Genomic DNA, 24,753 nt, shown 5'->3' with positions numbered 1-24,753 from the left:
GAATGAAAGAGGTGAGGGGACAGGAGAGAGAGCTCTGGTGTGGTCTGTAGTTCCGGTCACGGGTTCTGATGTTTTGACGGGCATGTTGCCGCTGCACGTGTGTTGCCCGTCTTGCCAGTCGCGGTTTCGCTGGTTTTGCACTGAGTGCTGCTTGTGTTGAGGTGGCCTTTAGAGACAAGCAAGCACTGCCAAGCACGCGAGTGCCAGGCAGTTAAACCGTGCCTATCACGTTTTACTTTCGCCGCCGTGACCCTCGGCATCGCCCCCCGAGTTATGACAAACTTTCTCTCGCACGACAATGTCGCTCAGGAAGGCGATACCTGCGTGGTGTACTGCACTTTCGCGAGCATCTACTCGATCAAGCTCGCGCGCGGCGAGGTGTTCCAGACCAAGTACGGCGCGTTGAAGCACGACGAAGTGATCGGGCGCACGTACGGCACCAAGGTTCAGTGCTCGCGCGGGTACGTGTATGTACTTCGCGCCACGCCGGAGCTGTGGACGATCACGCTGCCTCACAGGACGCAGATCCTGTACACACGGGACATTAGTATGGTGACGCTTCAGCTCGACCTGAAGTCCGGGTCTGTCGTTTGCGAAGCTGGTAAGTCTTCCGAGCAAGCCGCAAGCTCCGATTCGGCGGTCGTCGGAAGTGCTGAATGCTTGCCCGAGCTAGCTGACGAACTACATGGTAGAAGATGCTGAGCACGGACATGGAGAAAGCGATCGGCGCTAGCGCGCATGTTACTTTCCGTTTAGTCGCGTCATCTGTGCAAAGATGTGGTCAAGCTACACGACAAAATCACCTGTGCGAAGTTTACAGTTGTGCTTGTATGCTGACGGTGCACACGATGTGACTCTTCTAATTTTGTATATGACGCGTCTGTGCCTTTATAAACCGTTGCATGTAAGGCGAGAAGCGGCGCTGGTGTGTTGAAAATGATACTTGGCTCTGATATAGGAGGAATTTGGCCGTAGCTGGAGCGCGCACATGCAAAAGAGCGGGACATTTACGCGCGTGTTGTACAATATTGCATAATATTCATGCAGACGCAATAATATCCCAAAGTTCCCGTACATGGCACAAGCAAAGCAGCTTTTCAACGTGGACACGACAGTGCTTGAACGTACTATGTTACGATTCCGGGTTGGAATGCGGATGTACTTCAGTGTGCTGACATGCCCTTGCGAGCTGTGTTGTGACGGAAGCCAGCATTTTGAACATGATTTTCTGCACTGGAATAAACTAAATACCTTACAAGAAGTTGTTAGAGTACATCCAGTGATCACATGCCATCCACATCAGTCATCATTCCAGTGCGATTTGTTTGGAGGACAATAAAGCAAATTAAGTGGTTGCTTGTTGACCAAAATATACATGGGCACACAATTAAGTACTATACCCTGATTATCTGCTTGCAATCAAGTGCAAGTCATAGATCCTGACAGTGCTTGACGTCTGTTACACAGTGCGTGATGTCTGTTTGCCATGGCTCCAAACCCATTTTTCACTGCTCTTCTGAATTCCGAAAGTGGAAGAAATATATGCTGCTGGTCTTCATCGATCCGTTAGTGCACTCCACTGTGCAACAACTTGACGGCATTGAGAAAAACACAGCTGATTGCACCACATGAAATCGGATCCACTGCACTATGCCACCAGCAGTGGAATGTTTTGCCAAGTCAGGCCCTTTGTCCCTCCCTTGAAATGTCATCCGTGACTTAGGCTGGGAGAGGTCTGTTGTCTTGTACATATGCCTGCTCTATTTAAATGCACTGCTCTCTCTCTCTAGATCTTTTAACGAGTCAACACAACAGTAAATAAATGAGTTGATGTGAGCTTAATCAGGCTGCTTCTATCCTCTGTGGAGAAAATTCTGTAGACACATTCCATGCATCCAGGTGCTCACAAGTGACACTTATGGGGACTGAGATGCATGGTGGGTAATGTGGATGGATTACAGGTTCTCATCAGTTCTTATTTCACACCATTTTTCTCACAGGTACTGGCAGTGGCTCGATGACGCATGCCCTTGCCCGGACTGTGGCTCCAAACGGCCATGTGTACACATTTGACTTCCACGAGCACCGGGCTCAAGTGGCTCAAAAAGAGTTCCAAGAGCACGGTCTGAGCTCTGTTGTGACCGCATCACACCGTGACGTCTGCCAAGAAGGTTTCGGTATCGAGGGACTCGCGGATGCTGTTTTTCTGGACTTGCCGCATCCTTGGAAAGCAGTAGAAGCTGCAGCAGCAGCTTTGAAGCCAGGTTCTGGTGAGTAGAAGAGTTCTCGTCTTTTTTTGCACTGCTGTGGAATTTTCATACTCCTGATGCCACAAGGTTCACTTGAAGGTGTGACACCTCAACATAGGTGCTCAGTGTGGTCAGGTTCAATGGAAATCCGTCAAGTGTGCAAAGAAAGGAAGAAAATGTCGCTGACCACAGTATAATTAAAGAAACATTTTAAAACGCTGTTGGCTTAGAATGCAGCAATAACTGTAGCTTCAGCTGTCTTACAAAATTATGAAATTGGTTTTCGAGAAAAAGAAATGGCGCAGTAATTGTCTCACATCTTAGTGGACACTCAGACCATGCCGTAAGAGAAGGGAGGAAGGCGAGAGTGAAAGAATCGAGAAATAGCTGTCGTAGTGGGGAGGGGGCTCCAGAATAATTTTGACCGCCTGATGATCTGGATTGTGCACTGACAGCATACGGGCACCTTTTGTGTTTCACCTCCATCGAAATGCGATCACCGTGGCCGAGTTCGAACCCAGGAACTCCGGCTCAGTAGCTGAGCGGCCTAACCATTGAGCTAGTGCGACGGGTCATGTCTTAGGGCACCTGTTCAGAAATTCCAGGTCATAACATTTTCAAAATGCCATCCATATTGGAGCCAAAGGAAAAGAGCATGTGCGTAGCACACTTGCATGGATGTAGTGTGGTAGCCTACAGGTGACATAACCTGTGGTAGGCTTCAGGTGACATGTGAGAATGAACAGAAAAGGTTTGCTTCCCTTAGTGAGGCCAATAAACTTGAGTCTCACTGAACCGAAGTTTGGGTTTAATTGGAAGAAAAACTTAACAGAAGGTCAGTTGAATACTGATTAGAATGTTATATAAATGATTCATAGGTGCCTACAGGGACTTGGGCAGCATCTGGAAGGTTCTGAGAGGTGAGGAGAAGGCAGTTGGGGCCTAATCCTGCAGCTCGTCAAAGGCATCACAAGGTGTTCTGTGGCAGAGTACATAGAATTCCTGAACGTAAACTGCTACCCAGACTTTTGTAATGCTCAATAGTGCAAAGAAATATCAATGTTTCTTCTGAAAAAAGTGCATGTTTGGCACGAGTGCTCTAACTTTCTGTATCTTGCATTCCCGATAAACGCAGACAATGCACCTCTCAAGGTGGTTTCAACCAATGGGGCATGCACTGCTTTGATGTGAAAAGATCTCTTGTAAAGAGACTTTGTGCAATCATGGAAAAGAATGAGACCGTTTGTAGACTTCTTGTCATTCTGCCTTTTTCGCACATGATGCATGCTTCAGAAGTGCATGTTGAAGACTATGACTTAACCTAATTGGACTACATGGCAAGAGTAAGGTTAGGAAATCTGAACATGAAAGTATTAAGCTCTTTGATCGTATGACAATCTTTATTTGTGTGGTTTTATTCTTGCCTACAAAGTCATTGCAGTCATCTTACGCTTGTGGTGATGAGTATTGGCTTCAATGTTTGTCTTGAGACATAATGTAAGAGCCACTGCAGATGAGAGGAGCTGGTTCTGCCTTTGGCATGGACAAGCACCTTGATGCAATTTGCTTTGTGCATTTTTAGAACTTTTTTGGTTGGGAAAATGTGGCCATTCCAATTCTTTCCTTGAAGTCTGCCCTTAAAGATGGATTGTCTTGCCTAGGTGGCCGATCCACTGACGTAATAACAAATATTGTTAAGAGGGGACCTTGGCCTTTTAAAAAATATTTTTAATAATGAAGTCACAGCTATGAAGTCTTCAGGGAGAGTGCATTTTTGTGTGCTGATCCTAAATATGTCATTTAATATCATGATAAACAAGCCCTTGGGCACTTTGCAATATGTTCTTCTGAGAGGCATGCCCTCAACTGGCATGAATTTGCTCAAGAACTTCAATACTTTCAAGTGATGGCTGGCTAGGCTTTTATACGTGTCCTGGATAGGTAGTGAGGTAGAGCTTAGTGACCACCTCTAGTGATGGAGGTCCACATTGGGTGCTTCATGATGGCAAAGTGCAGGTCCTGACATTTTCAGACTGTCCCTGAGATGAGACACTTCAGCATCTAATCCTCGAGTGCCTCACTACGGCCTCTAGGAACACTTGCCTCAGTCTCCTGGCTCAGTGAGAACTCCTCAAGAGAGCGTATCATCGTCTAAAAACCTTTCAAAGTGCTGCAGTGCCTCCTGGAGTACATTGGGAGATCCAGCCTTGTGTCCAGGGTGTGACCGCCTTCTTTCCATCCGTTTCCTGCTCTGAGAGATATTAGCAATGAGCTTGCCTCAGTCTCCTGACTCGGTGAGAACCCTTCAACAGAGCGTATCATTGTCTAAAAACCTTTCAAAGTGCTGCAGTCCCTCCTGGAGTACAATGGGAGATCCAACTTGTTGTCGAGGGTGTGACAGCCCTTCTTTGCCCCCTTTTCTTAGTCTGAGAGATATTAGCAATGAGCTTTAAACACATGAGCTGCGTTTGTACAAATGCAACAGTAGCGCATTGCATTTCCTAGTGCATCTCATTGGCCAGTGCCTCACCGTTTCATGTGCTGCATCAGATCTCATGGGAAATGGCACCACACAGAGTCGACACCACGAGTGTAACGAAACAGACGGCCGTTTGCATCTAGTTTGCTGTCTGCTTCTGCTGTCTGGCAGCCAGGCTGCTGCGGCCAGCACAAGTGGCAGGGAGGTGCTCCTCCCTATAATTTTGTTGGCAATGCACCATCTGTTTAATGCACTGTAAAAGTCTACTTGCCCTTCCTTATTTGCCCCTGCATGGTGGGTCACCTTGACGCACTCTCCTGGCGCATTATTCATGTGCTGCTGTCACACTCATATAAACGCAGCTACGGACACAAGTCTGACCCTTCCTTCTGCTCTCTATTTTATATTCCTTTTTCTATCCCCGTTTCATCCACCCTTCCCACTTCGCTCAATGGTAATGTTAACCCCCTTAAGGGCTCATTTAAAAAAAAAAAAGGATAATAGTACCGAAATGGCCAATTTTTTTAATGACATAAATGCTTCAATAACATGTTTAAAACACACAATAATCTCTGGAAACCTTGTGCTGTAAAAAATGCTGGTTTATTAGCTACTGGTGTGTTTAATGTATCTCGACTTGAATGTAAGTCGACCCCCCGCATCACATTTCTGAAAAAAGAAAAACTTGGAGGCCATTTACGCTTGGCGTTTAATAACAAAACGTGATAACACTGTCCTGCGGCCTCCGCTTATCGCCAGCTGATAGCATTGATAACTCATCCTTTTGTATCCTGGTTTCTTATGGCTCTCCCTGGTCCTTTAGTTTTTTTGGGGGGTTCGAGGGTGGTGTTGCGTCGCCTCAATGCGCTATTTCTTTGATGTTGTGTGCAACGATGTGTATCTATGTTAGTTTTCCCACGGCAGCTGTTTCTACTGGTGACGTGGGTCTTGGATGGCATTTTAAAAGCTGCTCATTTCTCTGAATAAATGTGTTGGTAGCCAGTGCCAGTCCTATACACTTCTTCATTTGTCCTTGACTTTTCGCGCTGCATTCTTTAACCATGCGCGCGAGAGCGCCCGTGGGCACATTCCATAACGAATGTATTAGTCACTGGACTACTCGTCCTCACTAGCGCTGCCGTCATGATCGCTGCTGCGGTCTCACAGCTCGTTGTTTTAACATCGTCGTGCAGCGAAATCCCGCACTTCGCAAACAGCCAAATCACGACATCGCGTGGAACAGCCGATAATTTTGCCTCGCTGCAGCTGCCACACCTGTATCACCCGTTGCGAACGTCGAACTTGCGGCCCGGCGCGCAGTGAGCTTCTTCGGCGTAAAGAATGACAGCCTTCTTGAATATAGCCGTGAACAAGTGGTGGTCGCTTACCAGACCCGGAGCACAAATGACGAAGCACTACATTAAAGACTTGTGAAACGCAGCCGACAGTAGTCAAAGGGTAAGAGCCAAAGAGAGACTACGCGTGAGCGGCATCGGCTCTTCCGTCGGCTACCGACACTCCCCGGCGCCGCTGTGGTTCTGAGTGGCGGTGCCGCCGCGATTGGAACAGCTGCCCTTCTATCAACTGTCTGACGCTCCCTTGAGCGCAGAGTGTGCGGTTAAAAGTAATAAAAAAAAACTTGGACGACGCCTATTAAAAGTAGAAGCCGAATACGTTATCGGGCCGCCGCTGCTTATCAACAGACGCAATCTGCGGCCAAGTGTGGGGTGTGAGCTGGTGCTGGTTTGTTGCTTATCAACTGCCACCATCAGCCGCCTCATGGGAGGTGGGGATGCCGGTTCTGAGCATTGACATAGGAGCTACTCAAGACCAGCACCAAGAGCGATGCGAAGGAGCCACGCAGCAAAAATGCAACCACGCTGTATCATGCCTGATATTTCGTTTGTCTCGCCTGTATAGTATGATGCTTTGGTTTTGATTTTAAGTCGACACCCCCACTTCAGATTTTCAAATTTTGAAAAATAGGTCGACTTACAATCGTATCAATATAGATTGCCCAGTTCACTCTTGGAAGCCTGTAAAAGAGAAAGTTTTTTTTAATAGCAGTTATGCATTGGTTTGTTGTGTATGGCGCGGTCTATGTGCCACCATTCATAGGAGCTGATGACCGTCGCACCGGTACTTTCTTTGTCGTTGGACTCGCTGTCATCAAGAGTGTTGTCACTGTTTTCTTCGTCTGAAGAATGAAACACAAGGTCAATGTCCTCGTCATTTGTGCTGTCTTGATCTGATGGATATTGATGATGATATGATAATGGATTTTTATAGCGCAAGGGCATTGTGGCCAAAGAGCACCATGGCACAAGGTATTTTCGACTTCTCAAGGTGGGGTCAAAGACCCATTTCCCAAGCATTTCACCCTAAATGAGCGGAGCACCAGACCAGGGGAAAGCTTGTACCCATTGTATCACCTGTTGGTACCCGGCGGCACTGTAAAGGTCTAGATGTAAAGAGGCTAAGAGAGAGCTCTTGTTTCCATAATCTACAAATAAACCATCTTGGAAATGCATTACGGACTGTGGTACCTATAGAAAGGCCAGTTAACCCAGTGACGATTTTGTAAGGTCAGCAGCATCCCCAGCCCACCTTTCATAAATTGCGCCTGATGGTACACATGCGGAAAAGAAAACAGTGTAAACGGCTTAGCATGGGGCCTTATAGTCCACTCTACTTCACAACAGTTTTTCCGGTGATGGAGCAGAAGCTACGGAGCTGAAGCCTGCCCTTTCCTCCTGCGCAGTGGGATATAGCCCCCACTTGCAGTTTTTATTTTCTGCTTGAAACATAGTATATTGTCAGTATTGTTATTTAAGGCATATTTCCAACACAACTGGCAACTTTAAACTCTAGGGAAAAAAATATAAGCTGAGGGGTTTAATGTCCTGAAGTGATGCATGGGCTATGAGGAACGACATAGTGGAGAGCTCCGGATTAATGTAGACAACCAGGTGCCCTTTAACATTCGCTGCCATCGCACAGCACATGGGCACATTTTGTGTTTTGTCTCCACAGAAATGTGACTGCCACGGCCAAAATTGAACCCAGGTCCTCTGGCTCAGTAGCCGAGTGCCCTAACCACTCAGTCATTAGCACGCATTTAGATGTTGGAAAGTCAAGGAAAAAAATTGGAGGGTACACTTAAGCTACATTTTAAGGGCGTAACGCTATTACGTAATGGTTTAATTTCCATACATGCAGAAGGTCAGTCTACCTTAATTCATAGATCCCTGGGAGTCCTCATACCCTTCCTGGTGCAGTGGTGCACCGGTTATGTGATGCATTGGCTCATAATACTGGCACTGAAAACACCGGCACCAGGTTTTCTGGTGAACGGGTCCGTTAACACTACCACGTTAAAAGTTTTCTTGATTACAACAACATTCCTAGGCACCTCTTGTTAAAATAACATTCCATAGGTGGCGCCAGCTACAGCAGCAGAGTGAAGTTATTGTGCAGATTGCGGTGCACCAGGCGGCCAGGCGCACTGTTGTGTGGCGAAACTATTTGGCAAAGTGACACAGTTATGGATGCTCTGCCTCTTGTAGCCTTCCCTTCATTGCCAAGAAAAAATGGTTTAAGTTTATCGCTGTTAAAACGAGTAGACATGTGAAAGCAGGTGTTCATTCATTGATTGGAGGGGCCACTTGAGCTCCGCCTTAAGGGTATGACGCTATAGCTTTATTGGGTTAATGCCCGTATATGTAGAATTAGTCGTTCTCTACTTAACATTCATAGATCCCCGAGAGTCCTTATACTACTACCAGCGTAGTGGCTCTGCGGTTAAGCGATGTGCCTCTGCACTGGCAGGGGGCTGTTTCTATCATGGCTACCAATAGGGATTGTTCGGCCCATGTTGCAACCTCTCGCGATCAATCATTAATGGGTCATTGCACACGAAATGTACCAGACTACAAAAGCGACCACCACCGATTCCCTTGAAAAAAATTGGGCTAGTTGACAATTAGATGAATACATTTTGAATGAAGTATTTTTTTCTGAAAAAAGAAGCAAAGAAGCAAAGGCTGGTTGGAGTTAAAAATTTTGAAATCAATTGTAAAACAGGATACAATAACAAATATTCTTTTAGAATATGTCACTTGTATTGTTCTTTAATCTGATTTCGTTAATGAAGCCGTGCAAGAATTTTCGGCGTATTCTTGGTTCAGTAAAAAAGTAAGAAATGGGGCATTTTAACAAATTTTTTAATCAACGTTGTTAACATTTCAGCCGCAATAATATTGTTATAGCTTATGCTAAATATAAATTAAAATTGTTAAACAGAGCACTTTTTAGGATAATTGCTTGCAAAGTTAAAAAAAAATTGACTTCTTGAGATTGACCTAAATTAAGAATCAAGGCCCTCCAGATAAAAATACATGAGATTGCTCATAAAACACACAAACTTCGATCGTTGCAGTATAGAGATTTTAATTCAAGTAAATTTATTTTGACATGAGAAAAAATTTTTATACACAACAAAACAAGAGGGACTTAACAGTGACCATGCCAAAGCAGTTTACAGCCTGTGCAACAGGGTATTTTCTCGGGGAATGACAAGTGAGCTAGCGGTGGTGCATCGTTGCCTAAACATGTAACTGAGAAGCCTTTTGTATAAGTTTTAACCATGAGAACATACTGCTTTTGCAAAACTACTGCTAGTGATCATAATTGCTGATGAGACAGACAGGGAGCAGATATTATTGTGCCAGCACATTCTTCATACCATAAATAATTTTTACATGACATCACAGGTGCCATCTTTGGGCACTGTGGCTAGCTGCCATAGTGTGTGCAGGAACCGGTTGGTTGTAAGTGGATTAGCAAAATGCCTAGGCCCTTGCTGTGCTTCCTGGTCAGAAGGATGGCAGTCTCTGTAAGGTTGGTGAAACTGCGTATGCATAGGAAAATCAACCATGTCTTATCACTGTATCTTGCTCTTCAGCAAAATATTAAATTAAATGCACTCTAATGTGTTGTGCTGTAGTGTCTCATTTGTCTTCACTTGTAAAGCAGGGACACAGCTGTCATTGTCACATGTGGCTGCAGCATGCATCTATTCTTTCTCTCACCTTCTGATTTTTTTAACGTCCTTCTGTCTACATGCAGCAATGATAGTGGCCCCATTGGTGCCACTTGGCAGGCCTGTGCAACCCTTATTGGTTGCGTGCTTCTGGAACTATTTCCACTTCTGTAATCCTGAGGCCCGTATGGTATTTTACAACAGCCTCGTACACCAGCAAGCTGGCCACCTGCCTGTGTTGGCCTTGTGGCACTTGCCGGAGGGCGTTCGCTATAGTGACACCAAAATCATCACATTCATCCCGGTCCTTGTGTGGCCTGCTACATGGCCTGTTCACAACATGAACAGTTGATTCCAGCAGCAACTTTTTCGGGCTGAAACAGGTATCTGCCTGCTTTCTCTTCATTGGCAGGCTTCTCTGGGTATTGTTGCTGGCAGTAGTTAGGACACCACTGCCAGAAGGTTGTGGGTCATTGAGTTCCGGGAGGCCGATGCTTGGTGTTGGCATGCTGGTATCATTTCCCATGTCTTGTGAAGTGCCTGTGCCATCCGAGTAACCAGTGCTTTCATAGTTGTTGGTTTGGCTTGGTGACTGAACCTGCAAATGTACAATGCTTCGTGCATATTCAGACATTCTTTAACTGCAGGAAACGAAACCATAAAACTTGAGTTTTCCACTCTCCTGTATGATGCACATTGTGAAAACTGCAGCAGTTTATTAATATCTTAAGCTGTTGCTTCTTTAAATCTACATTTTATGTTAATTTTAAAGTGCCACATGCCTTATGCTTTCAGCAGTAATTCATATCAGGGTACTTACATTTGGAGGCACCAAATTTGAACGACTATTATTCTGCGGGCTGCCACTGTGCAAAAAAAAGCAGGTCTGTGTAATATGCCCAACGTGGCACATATTTGGCGTCCAGCCCGAAGCCAGACTGTTGCATGACCTTCAATTTCCTGTCTTCCCGTTGGAATTGCGAACGGAGGTTGGAAAATCGGGCCTTGACGTTCGCCGCTGCACAAAAGCCAAATAAGACAGCGTTTGAGACAGTGCGCTGAATCCAATGCTTTTCCGCGATATGTGAAGGGCACACACGGGATCCGGCCTTAGATGACCATTTAGTGATTTTCGAGGTTGCCACGTCACACACAGCAAGCAGCCTCTCTTTTGCGCCTGCCTCCCTGTCCGCGCGTATCGGTACTTTTGTGCGCGATAGTGTCGGTTATCAGCAGGCACTTCATTTTATACATTCGCGCTGCAAGAGCGAAAAAAGAGCTGATGGATGTAAAGGAAGCACACACTGCATATATATATATCCTCACCTGCAAAATCGGGTCCTAGCGCTGTCGCGATCTCGTCGTACGCCCTCTCTTTCAGGTCACGGCGGTTGTACCTGGGATCTTTTGTGTCCCGCAAGTAGCGGCGCTTCGCAACCATAGCTATAAGATCCTTTTCCTTGCTGATTGAAAAGCCTGGCATCTTGACTGGAAAAAAAAAATACAGGGCTAGTTGTCGCTCACAACGTAGTACATGCCTGCCGCCTAAACATCGAAAATGCTGATTGCTGATTTTCCGGAACATGCCAGTTTTGCGATCATTTCAGGACTTGCACTTTCGGTATACTTTCGAAGCGAAGTATTTTTCACCGCGATGTATTTTTTGAAGCATCAACTTTATCTGTTGATGGTATAAAATTCGCTCAGCCGCCGAACACGGAAAGACGCGTTGGCCAACACAGTTGATCGCTTGTTTTTGTTCCCAAACGCTGTCTCGACATAGCTGTCGACGTTGTTGCCAGTGTTCGGTGGCGTTTTTTGCATTTGGAAACAGGCTGTTTGGCAACAAACAGGTTTATGCATAACTTGTTCGGCTTTATGAACCTGTCGACGAGAGGTAGTCGAGCAAGTTTATTTTCGGTGCCGTGTTCCTGCCACGGCAGCCACGGTGGTTCCCACATTGTGACAGTAGTTGGTGTGGAAAGCGCGGCGCACTCCCCGTCGAAAGGAGCGGTCCCCTTACGCTGTGAATGCCGCTAGGACAAAATAAGGCGCTGCGCTGAGCAACGTGGCAGGTGGGTGCCAGGATGCGCGCCCTCTCCATGGAGCGGCGGCGGAGCGAGCGCATTAGAACACACCTAGCTATACTCTAGGAATAGAAATTGGGTTTTTGAGGAAATGGAGGGCGCTATAACCCAGCAACTGCCTTATTTCTCGGTGGACACCTCAACCCAACCAGGAGGAAAGGGAGGAAGGTGAGATTGAAAGAGAGTTTATTGACAGGAAAGGCAGAGATGCCATAGTGAACTCAACTCCTCCCATGCTGAGCCTGAAGGTCATCTGGCTCTTAGGTTTGACCTCTAACTGGAGGCGCGCCGTATGATCAAAATCGCGCGTGGCAGGTGCCTCGATCATCATCTTTACCTTCCTCGCCACAGCTGCGCACTTGGCAGTCACGTCCGCCGCTGTACTGGCTGCTGCTTGGCTGCTCCTACTCACCAGTTTTGGCATGCTATGTGTCACGTGATTTGCGCTTGGCAGTCACGTCTGCCTCTGCGCTGACCGCCACTCTGGGCGCCCGCTCTTGCACTTGTGGCAGGTGATGCATCATGTGATTCGCTCTCGCTTAAACAATTCGCTCTCGCTGAAGTCTTGAAACAATAAAGATGAACAAAAGCTAAACCGTGTCTAACCATGCATAACAGAGCTTTCGCTCTCTATATCCTGGCTCAGCTGAGTTGCACCATAGCCACTTTTGTTGGCCCGCAACTCGCGTGAGATTCCCATTAGTGTTTGCCAAAGGTATAAATGGTGGTTTGCTCATTATGCGGGTTGCGCAAAATGAGAGCATCATCATTCAACGTCGGTACCATATTCTAAGAACATTCGTACCAGCAGGAGGTGTGCATATCAAACGCTATGCAAACTTTGCCATTGAGGTATCAAGTATATACGCCGCGCATTACGGTGAAGGTGCGGTAACCCAGAGTCATTCGGTTCAACTGCCAGTCTTGTGCTGCTACACGGTGTTTTGTAGCGATAGCTACGTTACGGTAGCATTTCGAGCCTTCAGCGTTGCAACGCTGCCACGCTGTCACGTGGTTGGTCACGTGACCAGCCACATGGTGCGGAGCAGCTGCTGCTGCCGGCGGCGCGGCGTGCTGGCGAAACCGAACTGCCACAGCTGTGCGCATGCGCCGTGTCAAGTGGGACGAAGATGAAGAAGGAACGAAAGACTGACTTTGCAATTCAATTGAGCAAGTTCCACTCGGCCAGCTGTAGCTATCGCGTCACTCCAAGTTTAACCAGAGCTAAACCACCGCCAAGTTTTTCTTAGTGGTACTGATCTCACATGTTATTTGAGCCGACGGAGCACAGCGATGTGCAAGGAGTAGCACACTGGCGCCACATCGGGGTGGCAAGGCGGTGCTGATGCTTGTGACATCGGGCTGTTTTTATTTTTGTGTATTTCCTGACGTGCTCTTTGGATCCTGGCACAGTTCTCTTGTCCCAGGACATCGCGGCAGTTTTAAAACACTGGTTGTTGAGGCATGCACAAGTATCACAGGCGATGGTGTATATGCCCGACGTCGGAAACGTCAGCCTCACAGTGAGGATGACGTTTCTGTCATCAGGCTTTTTTTTTTCTCTGACATGGCACGAAATTACTGAAAATGGACTTGGCTGCTAATCCCAAGGTCATGGGATTGAATCATGGCCGCGAGGGCCGGATTTTGATAAAGAAGCCATGCAAAGAAGATTTTTGACTTATTAATGGAGCTAGCAATCAGAAAAATTTGAATTCAGCAGTGAGAACAAGCAGCGGCAACTTATTCTGAGTCGGGCCGGATTTCAATAGAGAAGCCATGCAGAGAAGATTTTTTTACTTATTAATGGAGCTAGCAGTCACAGAAAAATTTGAATTCAGCAGTGAGAACAAACAGCGGCAACTTATTCTGAGTGGAATGAGTTGCTCTCGCTTCAAGATGAGAGTATATGAACAGCCACTGGCTTTCATAGGTGCACTCGAAGGAAAGCTAAATGATATCAGCCTTCAAAGCCTTCTGCACTCTCTGCTTATCTATCTTCAGGACAGGAGTGAAGAGTGGAAAAGGGCAAAGAAAGGTGCCATAACCAGATGCACCTTAACATCACGCTGCTAAAGGTAATTTTAAACAGAAAAATCACAATGTTCTGAAAGCTACATTATGTTCGTGTGCTGGATGTGCCACAATGTTTGCAAACAAACGATGTTGCTGTTGGCTCTCTCGTTGCCTCGCCGTCGATATTCTTAGGTGACTGTGGCCAGATGAGCATGACTGCGGCAGTTTACATACCTGTGCACAAAAATTGCTCCTCGTTTGCATGACACAGAATGCAAGCTGCACTCTACTAATGTTAAATAATCTTATTTCACTTGAATGGTGAAAGAGGTGCCTCGTTCTTAGTTGTGGGCCAGTGCCCTGATGTCTTCTTTCAGAGCTTTTGAGTTGTTTAAAGAAATGATGTCGGCAGAACCACTGCTGTCTAGCCCTTTATAAAGCTTATTTATTTTGACCACCAACTGCCTAGCAGTTGAAAATCTCTGCCGGAAACCATATTGAACGTTAGTCACTATTCCTGAGTGCTCCAAGAAGTTGTTAAAGTGTGCAACTAAAGTGTGAAAGTGAAGTATTACCACAAAGTATTAAAGTAAAATAAAGAGCGAAAGTATTATGCTGCAAAAGTAAAGTATTTAAGTTTTAAAATAGCTTGCAGCAAGTAGAAGATCGAGCAGTAATTACCAACCCCTACTCGACTGCCGTTTTCAAACACCGGAATCACACGAAAAATGTTCCGTTCATCTGGTACAATGCTTGATTCAAGGAATTTATTAATTAGTGTTACCAAGAACTTGGCCATATTTCAGTGTACATCTGAACAAAGGCGGTGAGAATGTTATCTGGTCCTGGTGATTTCTTGGTATCTAACTGCAGGAGCAGCTGTACGAACCCTTCTCTGCTAATAGTAATGTTCCTGTCAAGACTGGTCGCATGCTGATAGCTGAATGCCACGTTAGGTTTAGTGGGTATGCTTTGGAAATAAGCATTTAAATTATCAGTGGCTTTTTTCTGTACTGGTAGAGCCACCTGTAACCGCTTTGTCAAGTTGTTGAGCGCCCTTATTTGACAGACACTGCTAAAATTTACTTTGATTCTCTTGATTCATGCAAATTTTATCTAGGGGTAGTCGTGAGCTCCTTTGTGACAGTGGAGTAGCGCTTTTTGTCTGTCTGTGTTTTTGTCTGTGACAACATTTTAGTTCCTGCTAAAGATGGATTATTCTCATAGCTATCCATAGATTTGTTTTGTCTGCCTTCATTTTCTATCCGGAACAAAGTTGAGCTAGCAGAAATGACAGAAGGACCTAAACGTTACCCAGAATATCAAATATGTAGTGAATCTTCCAAATGGGAAGAAATATACAAATGATGAGCCAAAGCAAAATTTTTCACTGTTACATACCTAGAAACGATTTGCTGGGAGCTGCACGAGAGGGTACAAACGGAAACTAACTTGCGGCCAGATATATGTACAGTACTTCAGCAGTAAAATTTGCTTTACCATTCAAGCAGGGGATAAGATCTCCAAGACTGAAGGTGTTGTTACAGTTATACAAGTGGGGAGGACAACTGCCTGCTTTGATTACAGCTTAAGGCACTAATATGTCAAACAGGGTGTCTGTATTCTATACTTGTATGTGCCAACAGTCATTGATTCTCATCAGCATTTCGAAGATTGAAATCTCCTACCATTATCATATTATGCCTTTCTGATCAAAGAGTTTTAAACGGGCCATGCAATGTTGATCAAGAATGTGGTATTTATTCTTTGTATAGTATATGGGACATTGTGATGCCTGAACACCCAAGAAGATCGTCGGAATCGTAATATTAAATGTTTTAATATATTTATTCCTGGAATAACTGCGTATTAGTAATTTTTCTTTATAGAGTTTCGGCATTTTTTTACTTGGCTCTCTTTTCCCTGTAATATAAAATCTGGGAAATCCTTTGTAATCGAGATGCCACATTTCAATGTTGAAAGTTTTTGTTTTTGTGCGTCCTTCCCCCGCAGGAGGTCGCATTTGTTCCTTCTCTCCGTGCGTGGAGCAAGTGCAACGCACCTGCCTGGCTCTGCGGGCCCGTGGCTTCGTGGACGTGGTCACTTGGGAGTGCCTTGAACGGCCTTACGAGGTCAAACAGGTCACCATGGCCGACATCCAGGACACAGTCAAGGCACCGACAGGAGGACATTCCGAGGCGAAAGTAGAGGTATGCTCATGTTGGAAAATAGACTAACAAACAAACTAATAGACAGTGTTCAAGTTTGTTTCATTGTGATAAAATTCGCGACAAAATATACATGCGCCAGGATGCCCGGTTGTCCGCGATTGTATTGAGACCTACTATATTGTCTAGTGTGATTTGAATGTTACCACTTAAGTTGCGGCTAAGAAGGACCACCAAATTTTCCTCGCAAAACGGTCACATAATTCGCAACAGACATGACGCTCCAGGATATAGGAATCCTTCGATTAGCTAAGCTCATCTATTCTCTGCAGTCCTCGCAAAAATAAACCATGTTGGAGCAGCTTAATCCAAGTAGGCTAGTCTTGAAGTGGTCACCTTCAAATTGTGTTAGACTGTACATGATAAACATGGCGGGTGTTGATAATCTAACAAGAGAGACATGGTTACATGATTAGCAGATGGCTTTTGATAACATAAGGAAAGTTATGCTGAGAGCAGCGTTTTTGCTGCACTCATCTTGAGCGCGCAGTATTTTGTGTGATCTGAAACCTTTGGAGGGTGCTAACCCTACTTTACACCCACCATTGGCTCCAGTGTCCGCTGGAACCCCCAATGTTTGTAAGCACGGTGTCAGTCTATAGCAGGCAGCGTTAGTACAACTTTTGTCCATAAAGTTTCGAGACTGAGTCCATTAAAAAAAAAAATGGGTTTAACATTGAAATCATTTGTGCAGCACCCCTTCGGAATAGTCTCCCTTGCAGTCTCTACACAGCTTCCAACGCTTCTTGAGGTCTTGGAAACAGTTGCAAAATGCTTCTTTTGGCAGGGCTGTCAGCTCCTTTGTCGTGGTGTCTTGAATGGCCTCCATGCTCCCCATCCAGTGACCTTTTAGAGCTCTCTTCACACGAGGAAACAGGAAAAAATCGCTTGGGGAGAGGTCAGGCGAGTATGGCGGATGGGGAAGTACAGTAATGCTGTGCTTGGCGAGAAATTCTGTCACGCCGAGAGCAGTGTACGCCCTTGCATTATCGTGGAGAAGGCTCCATTGTCCAGATGCCCATAAGTCAGGGCGACGGCGTCGCAGTGCATCACGCATGTGTTGGAGCACGCGGATATAAAACTCCTGATTCATCGTCTGCCCTTGCAGGACCAACTCGTGATACATGACACCTCTGGCATCGAAAAAAACTATCAGCATCGTCTTTGTTTTGGTCTTCGGTTGCCGCACCTTTCTCGATGCCAGAGAGCTTGTGGACCGCCATTCAGCGCTCTGCCTCTGTTTGAGAATCGTATTGAAAACACCATGTTTAGTCTTCAGCAATGATGCTGCCGATGAATGCAGCATCCTTCTCTGCCTCAAAGAGCAAATCAGTGCTCACTGATGCCCGCGTCTCCTTCTAGTTCTTTGTGAGGGAGTGCGGCACAAGTCTGGCATTCAGCTTTCGTTTCTCCAAGTTCTCATGCAAAATTTGGTTATCTTGCTAAAGTTGAGTGCATCTGATAGCATGCGGACTGTAATGGTGCTGTCTTGCTGTCCGATTTCCCTGATCCGAGCCACGTTGTTTTCATTCCGTCAGGTTGAAGGGCGCCCGTGCCTTGTGTCGTCTTCCACCGACGTTCTCCCCCGAAACGAACTCTTGTTTCACTCGATAACTCGCGCCCGCGATAATGTCTCGTTGCCGTAAGCGTCACGAAGGAGCCCGAAAAGATGGCGCTACACATATGCACCAACATTTGTTTTGGGGAATCATTTCTAGAAAATAAAATAAATCAGTCTCGAAACTCTATGGACAAAAGTTGTGTCTGCATCAACCAGCCTCCAGTATGTTTGCCCATAAACAGAGCTTGCGTATAATGAGTTATTTATCGATTTTATTTTGCAAAGTGTTTACAGAGTGCGCAGCTTTCTGTGTCATCATTGCGCACAATCTCTCTGTGATCTGCCGGCGTGCACACAAGAGCCACACTGGCAACGACAAGGAAGTGCCCATTCTTCTCAAAGAGCACCAGTGCCGCCGACATTGCCGCCATCTCGAGCTCTAAATGACGGCACCCTTGAGCCCCCTGCCTTCAGACCTCTTCCCAATGGCACAGGTGTATTTGAACTGGGCATGTTCCAGCTTCGCCATCATAGCTGACGTCATGGCATGCTGGCAACGTTGGCAACACGTGGACATAGCCAATGGGCCTACGCTTCCCTGCATGTCGAAGGCCTCACGCCGGCGGTGGGCACTCCCACTCCGGCTGGATTACTTTCGATACCGCAGCGTCTCTGCGTGTTGCATCGCCTTCGGTGCACTGTTGTGCTTGCCGGCAGAATGTCACGCCAGATGCCTAATGTGGTCGTGCCTGGGCGTTCCGCCCAACAGTGCCCTACCTTGGCTTACTTATTTAAGGACTAAAGAAGCATTAGCGTTCGGTGCCTAGCAATACAAACCTCTCTCTCCTCTTAAAGTCTTGCGGCCTTCTGCCAACCGCCCTTTAATAAACCTTGTTCCTTACTTTTTAAATTTGCACTGCAGGCTGTTCTTTTTTTTCTGTCCGTGTTTATTAGTTTTGCAAGGGAATTGTTGAATCATTCATTAGAAACCTGTTCATGTTTTTGTTTTATTTTGTGACCACAGCAAGCCACACAGAAGACTGAGGGGACTCCAGAAATTGAGCCAATGGCTGACGACCAGGAGGAGCCGTCAGAAGCTCCGGTTGTGGCCAGAGCCGCTGGAGATGCCGAAAAGGAATCCAAGCCAACAGGGAGGGAACAAGGTGCTAAGAAGCGGCGTGGCCAGTTGGATGGTGGCGATCCATTGTATTCCACGCGGGGCTTCTGCTTCCAGACAGCCATACCGTCGCTGCAGATACCAGGCCACACAGGATACCTGACATTCGCGACTCTGCTGGCATCGTAGCCTGTGTGCTTTCAGGTAAATGTGCAGTGGTCCCGGCCACTCAATTTTTCGCATACATCGAAGCAGCCTTGGTGAACTCCGTTGTTATCTAATGTAAGGCAGTCTTAAATGTACTCTGCGTCCTTCTAGTTTTTCATGATTTTTAAGTTGTATTTTCACTGCTCTGCCATTTTTTCAAAACCAAGTGAGGCCATGGCAAAATACTTTATCTAGGGAAGGTCCTCCTACAGCAGCGACCTAAAAATTGGTTTGGTTGGTTTGGTTTGGTTTATGGGGGCTTAACGTCCCAAAGCGACTCAGGCTTCCATATTGGTTCCATATCAAAAATTGGTTCCATATCAATTTCTCTAGGTGCAAATTATGTCTCATTTTGTTTCTTCTCATGCATTATGTGCTGTTCTATGTGCAGGAATCCGAGGGTTTATGGTGTGATGTTCCGGTGGAAAGGTTGAGACGGTGACATGGCTGCCATGCTGATTGCATCATGGTGAAATAAAATGATGCTTGAAATCACATAACATCACACTCATGAAACGCAGTTAAAGCACATTGACGTTTTTAACAAGCGGACATTTATATTTTTGTTTTCATACACAAACAGATGCACCATGTACACACAAAACGCTGCTGTAGCTCATGTCGGGTCATCTTGACTATGGAAGGTCGTTTTTTCACCAAAATTTTTTGAATGTCCCTTTTTCACGTTGCATTAATTTGTAGTGTTGCCAACATTGAAGTGTATGACACTTGACTCCGATCCCAAGCAGAGTTCTTGGAAGCTCTTGCATGCTAATATTCCTGTCACATGTTAGAACACTGTTTTGGGATGGCATTGCACTCTCATAATTTTTCAGTGGCCTGAAATCTCTTCTATTTCCAGTGAGGCCTTTGCTTTTGGAATACGGAGAAGTCGGAGGAAGCTTAGTTGGATTGTAGGGGAGGTTTTGAGGGAGTCGTGGGGCATATTTATTTTTGAAGGGAAAGCTTCACTACGCTACCTCGCAATGATTTCACAGTGCTTGCAGTTTTGACCTTGGAGTGAGCCAGAAGTCAAGCCCCTTAATGTGGTGTGCCCACTGATATATGTAAGACAGTAACTACACCATTTCCTTTCCTCAAAACCAGTTCGGGTGTCCACCAATATATGGGAGACAGTTACTGCACCATTTCCTTTCTTCAAAACCAATTTTAAAAAACAATCTTCAATTTTCTTAAAGGAAAGGTACATAGCTGGCCTCCTGGGACAGTGGAGACCTCAGTAGCGCTTTAATCTATGTGGGGGTAGTGACTTGGCATTCACAATGTTGTAGCAGAGATGTGGCATTGGAGGTATAGACTGTTGGCATTCTTTGTGTTCATTGGGGCCAGCATTGACAATGCTCTAGACTCCGATGATTTTGAGGAAAGGAAGGCGTATAACTGGCTCCTTGGGGCAGTGGACTCATCAATCGTGCTTTGAGGTAGGTGGTAGTGTGGAGAGAGATGTGGGCTGCATGCATTAGCGCTGACAACTTTGTGGCAGACACAGTAGCAGCAATCCGCAGCATTCATAGGGTGACCAACCTATCGTGATCAACCATTAATTTAACCCCCACATAATAGGGTGGGCACGTTGCCCATCCATTGTACGGAACGCACTCAACATTAGAGGTCAAGCCACGTCTACTTACCCGATACACCACAGCTTTCGCTCTCTAACCATATTCAGCAGTAGTTGAACTGCAGCTAATTTCTTTATGGTTTGTATGTACAGCGATGCAGGAATGGCTTAAGTGCAAACTTCTCTGCTCACTTGCTGGTTCATAAGAATACTATTTAAGTTGGCTCGGGCTGTAAGGCGCTCTAGAGAGTGTTGTAGCAGTAGTGTGACTTGCGTGAGTTTGCGTGTGGCCACTTTTGTGGGAGGAGTATGCTATGGTTGTACCATAGTTCACTTTTTTCGGATGACTGACCAACACTCATAGCTTTTGACTGCGCTGGTTGACACACCCAATAAATTTGCAGGAGAGGTCAGTCAAGTACAGCAGTGCACTTACTGGTTAGTCACAGGGAGGAGCAGAAGGAGGAAAAAGTTTTATTAAATATAGTACACTTGTCTTCCTGAGCAGGGCTCCACGTGCTGCCGCGATCCTGCAGGCCTGCCAGAGCAGCTGTCTCTGGTCTTGCAGATTTGTGCTGGTCAAAGCAGTCTCAAGAAGAAGGGCTCTCTGACCATAACCTCATTGACCACTGCTATCTACTCGAGTGATGAGCCAGTTCTGGTCGTTCGACTCCATGCTTGACAGAGCATCTTCCCAAGATGAACGGTTGGGGAGTGTTGTAGATGGAACGCCGTCTGGTGGTGGTGTGCAGGCTCAAACGGAGCGGAAGAGCATACTAGGTCGGTGTTTTTGGCAGCTCGAACGTTTGTCTGGGTAGTAGTGGGTGGGGAAGAACAAGTGTTTTTGAGTCTGAAGTTGACGCCATGCCATGGCTTCGTCCTTGGTTAGTGTTCGGTGCAGCGGTGGCATTGTTCTTCTTTGTGTACGGTAATATTCTGTGATGCGGGGTAAGTGTGCAGAGCCGTGCTGGCGCCCTCTGTGTCTGCTTCCTCTTCCGCTTCTGTCGACAGCGCCCGGAAGGTTGCTGCTTGGGCGAGCATGTGCGTGCTCTCGGTGCCGGGAAGGGAGGCGTGACCAGGAGTCCAGATGATGCGCTTAGTGGGGAATACATTGGGATTGATTGGTGAAAGTGCGCGTGCAGCCTGTAAAGGTAAAGTACTCTGCGCGTAGGCGTGGCACGCAACCTGAGATTCTGTATTATTGTGCATGTCGGACTGGAGTGGTGTTTGTCATATGCAGCCATGTGGTGTATAGAAGCGAGTGCTACCGCTATGGCGGTCTCTTCAGACGTGCTCAAGTTCATGCCCCACACGGAGGCCGTAGTATCAGAATTGAGCCAGTGTAGATCGATATCGGGGTCTACTACTCGAGTTGTCGTGCGCACGCGTATAACGAGCAGTTCTGACTTCTCAGGTGCACACGTAAGGCCGCTCTCAATCGCATAGTTTTGCGTCACCTCTATGGCTTCTTGAAGGCTATCAATTGGACTTGACCGTCCGAGTCTGTCGTCATCCATATTGTGATGTCGTTGGCGTAAGAGGCATGGTGTACATCAGGAATTCTAGAGAGCACCGGGTGAAGGCTAGGCCACTTTGAACAATATGGACGACAGCACCGAGACCTGCGAGGTGCCCCGACCTGTGAGAGCCCCGGGTAGCGATTCGATCTGAGAGGAAGGCCCTCACGTAGCCTTAAGTGGGCTGGCCATAGTGAGGCCTTGCCAGGGATGGCGTCGTGCTACACGTTGTCGAAGACCCCCTTCAGGTTTAAGGCCAACACAGCACGGGACTGGGTCCTACCAGCATGGTCGATCACTTCCTCTTTCAGCTGAAGGTGCACGCTTTGGATCGAGAGATGCAGCCGGAGCCCGAACATGGTGTCAGGGAAGATGTTAGTTTTTAAGTGTGGGTGGAGCCGGTTGATAATAACGTGTTCCATCAGTTTTCCTACCCACAATGTTAGGGATACGGGACGAAGGTCCTGGAGGGCCAGCAGCTTGCCAGGTTTAGGTATTAGGCTGATGTCAACGTGGTGCCATTCTTGCAGAAGTATGCTGGTTCTCCACGTATTACAATCATCTGTCAGGGCGGTTATCGAGCCGTCGTCAAGGCTCTGGAGCATTTGTTCTTAATGCCGTCGGCCCCAGGCGGTGTTGTGCTCCTTATTGTCAGGTTTGCGAGCACTGCTCGGACCTCTGATTCTCTAATGTTGTCGTCCAGGAGGGTGTGTTTGCTGTTATGGGGGTAGTCTGGATACTGTGATCTGGGACCCGTCAATGAGCGCGCATGCAGTAGTGCGTTGGTGTCTTTCGCTTCCTTATTGAGGAGCTTGGCGACCACTTTGAAGGTTTCCTGTTTGGTCTTGTGCGAATCGAGGAGGCCGGGGAGGAGCGATCACGTTTTCAGCCATACCAATTGTTCCCTGCAGCCTGGCGCAGTCTGTGCCAGTTGGAGCTTGTCAGCTCCTCTACGTTGCACTCTACCGCAATAGTGACTTGAGCTTTGTGTTGGCGTAGCTTCCAATTGTGTCATTGCTTCCGACACTTTCGCACACGCTTTCTTCAAACCTCCCACAGGTGTAGGAGGTGTGGGTCGATCTTTGTGTCTTTTCTGTGGCCTGCATTACAGAGGCGACTTTACGGCCACCTGCAGCTGTTCCACACATCCATTCAGGGAGGGTTGCGCGCCGTCTTTTGGAGCTAATCTGTTTTCGGAAGGCGTCGAGTCCGTGAGGCGCACCTTACGACCAGACATGCGGCCCACTCTCACCTGCATCGCCGTCACAAGGATGAAATGTTCGCTGCCTGAATTCTCTTCCAAGTTGGCCTACATGCACCAGTGTTGGCCATGTGCACTAGTTTCAGGTCCGTGTTGGTGTCGCCACCGAATGCCCAAGTGTGAATAAGTTGTGAAGGTATTCATTGCCGCAGAGGACGTCCTGTCATATGCGCTGTTTATCGGGAATGTTTCACGAGAGCACTTCCTGTGAAACAATGGATAAATCAGCACTATGCGCTTGCCTGAAGGTGTGGCGATGGCTCGCGCTTATAATTCTAGCCAACTGTACTCGTCAACGACGTTGTGCACTTTATCCGGGCTATCTCGAGTCGTACGTGAACGATCTGCGAAAGCTGTCAGATGCAGTATTTCGATGAGACCACTGCTTTTGCTAGGTGACCTCAGATGTAGATATTCACGCGATAACGTCTTGGCAGTGTGGAAATGAAAGCCGAAAAAGAGCTTTTCATGCTGCCACATGGAGGAAGGAAAATGCAGGAGAGGCCCTCGCTATCCAAGTTGCACGCTAAAAAGTGTGCCGGAAGTCATGCGCTTTCGCAAGGACTACTGGGAGTCTGCCCGACGCGAAGCCAATAGTAACGCTGAACGCAGCAGCGTTGTCTGCTGCAGTACCTGCTGTGCGGTGCGCAAGCACGCTGAGACTGCAGCTAGAAGTGCGGGGGGAGCCTTCACACCCACTTCCGAAAAATGTGACGTAACCGCCTCACGTAAGTTATTTCCTACATCCACATGCTGCCACTACATTGCCCCGCAAATACGGCAACCATTGTCGCCGAAAGTTTCAAAGTTTTGACTTTTCCACATAGCCTCGCGACATGTTTGTTCCACACATATTACATGCTCTAATTTTTGCTCCAAATACTTTACGCACGTCAGCTGCATAGTGTCATACAAAGCGCCGGTGGCGGCACCACTCTCATGCCCTTTGACGGTCGCTGGTGTCCCTAATGGCAGTTTCTTTGTCTGTATCAAAGCTGCGGAGAACCCCAAGGACAATTAAAATTATTGAAGGACTCCGATATTACATAGTAGCGGGCGGCGAGGCTCTGACAGCAGTAAGACTGAAATAATTGTGCAACTACCCAGAAGTCTCGGGCAAATTCAGCTGAAATGAGCTATCGTACAGAAGACCACATCATACAATAACATACTCCAACAGGTATCTGTCCAGGCCCTCTTGTTCAATAGGTTCGCTGTGTGAAGAATGTATGAGGATAACCTGCAAGGTGAAATTACAGCTTGTCCAATGTCCTTTAAATAAGCAAATAAAAAGTTCATTGCATGTCTGTGTTGCCTGGCGCAGGCTGAGGGACCTAAAACACTGTCCATTGTTAGAGGCACTGGGGAGAGCTTCTCCATGCAATGTTCATAGTAAGCACGCTCATCA

At 46.8% G+C, this 24,753-nt stretch overlaps 1 protein-coding gene across 1 annotated transcript; it reads left to right on the top strand.

The window, feature by feature from the left end:
- The first annotated feature begins 67 nt into the window (after window positions 1–67).
- Trmt61 (tRNA methyltransferase 61) lies at window positions 68–19,497 on the top strand. Its single transcript, XM_077665480.1, has 5 exons — window positions 68–601; window positions 2,001–2,270; window positions 15,886–16,082; window positions 18,686–18,982; window positions 19,377–19,497. Exons 1-4 carry the CDS (start codon window positions 274–276, stop codon window positions 18,965–18,967), a joined length of 1,077 nt encoding a protein of 358 aa, XP_077521606.1. The 5' UTR covers window positions 68–273; the 3' UTR covers window positions 18,968–18,982; window positions 19,377–19,497.
- Window positions 19,498–24,753: the final 5,256 nt, after the last annotated feature.

The sequence above is a fragment of the Amblyomma americanum genome, chromosome 5 (genome assembly GCF_052857255.1).
Source record: "Amblyomma americanum isolate KBUSLIRL-KWMA chromosome 5, ASM5285725v1, whole genome shotgun sequence".
Classification (NCBI taxonomy): domain Eukaryota; kingdom Metazoa; phylum Arthropoda; class Arachnida; order Ixodida; family Ixodidae; genus Amblyomma; species Amblyomma americanum.
The sequence above is the reverse complement of the archived record's forward strand: the minus strand, read 5'-3'. Positions and strand labels throughout refer to the sequence as shown.

What these genes read in the sequence shown, in the direction of transcription:
- Trmt61 (XM_077665480.1), top strand. Translation starts at nt 274, where the DNA reads ATGACAAACTTTCTCTCGCACGACAATGTCGCTCAGGAAGGCGATACC. An exon ending in GTCTGTCGTTTGCGAAGCTG is followed by an intron (nt 602 to 2,000) that starts GTAAGTCTTCCG and finishes TTTTTCTCACAG; the next exon opens with GTACTGGCAGTGGCTCGATG. An exon ending in AGCTTTGAAGCCAGGTTCTG is followed by an intron (nt 2,271 to 15,885) that starts GTGAGTAGAAGA and finishes CTTCCCCCGCAG; the next exon opens with GAGGTCGCATTTGTTCCTTC.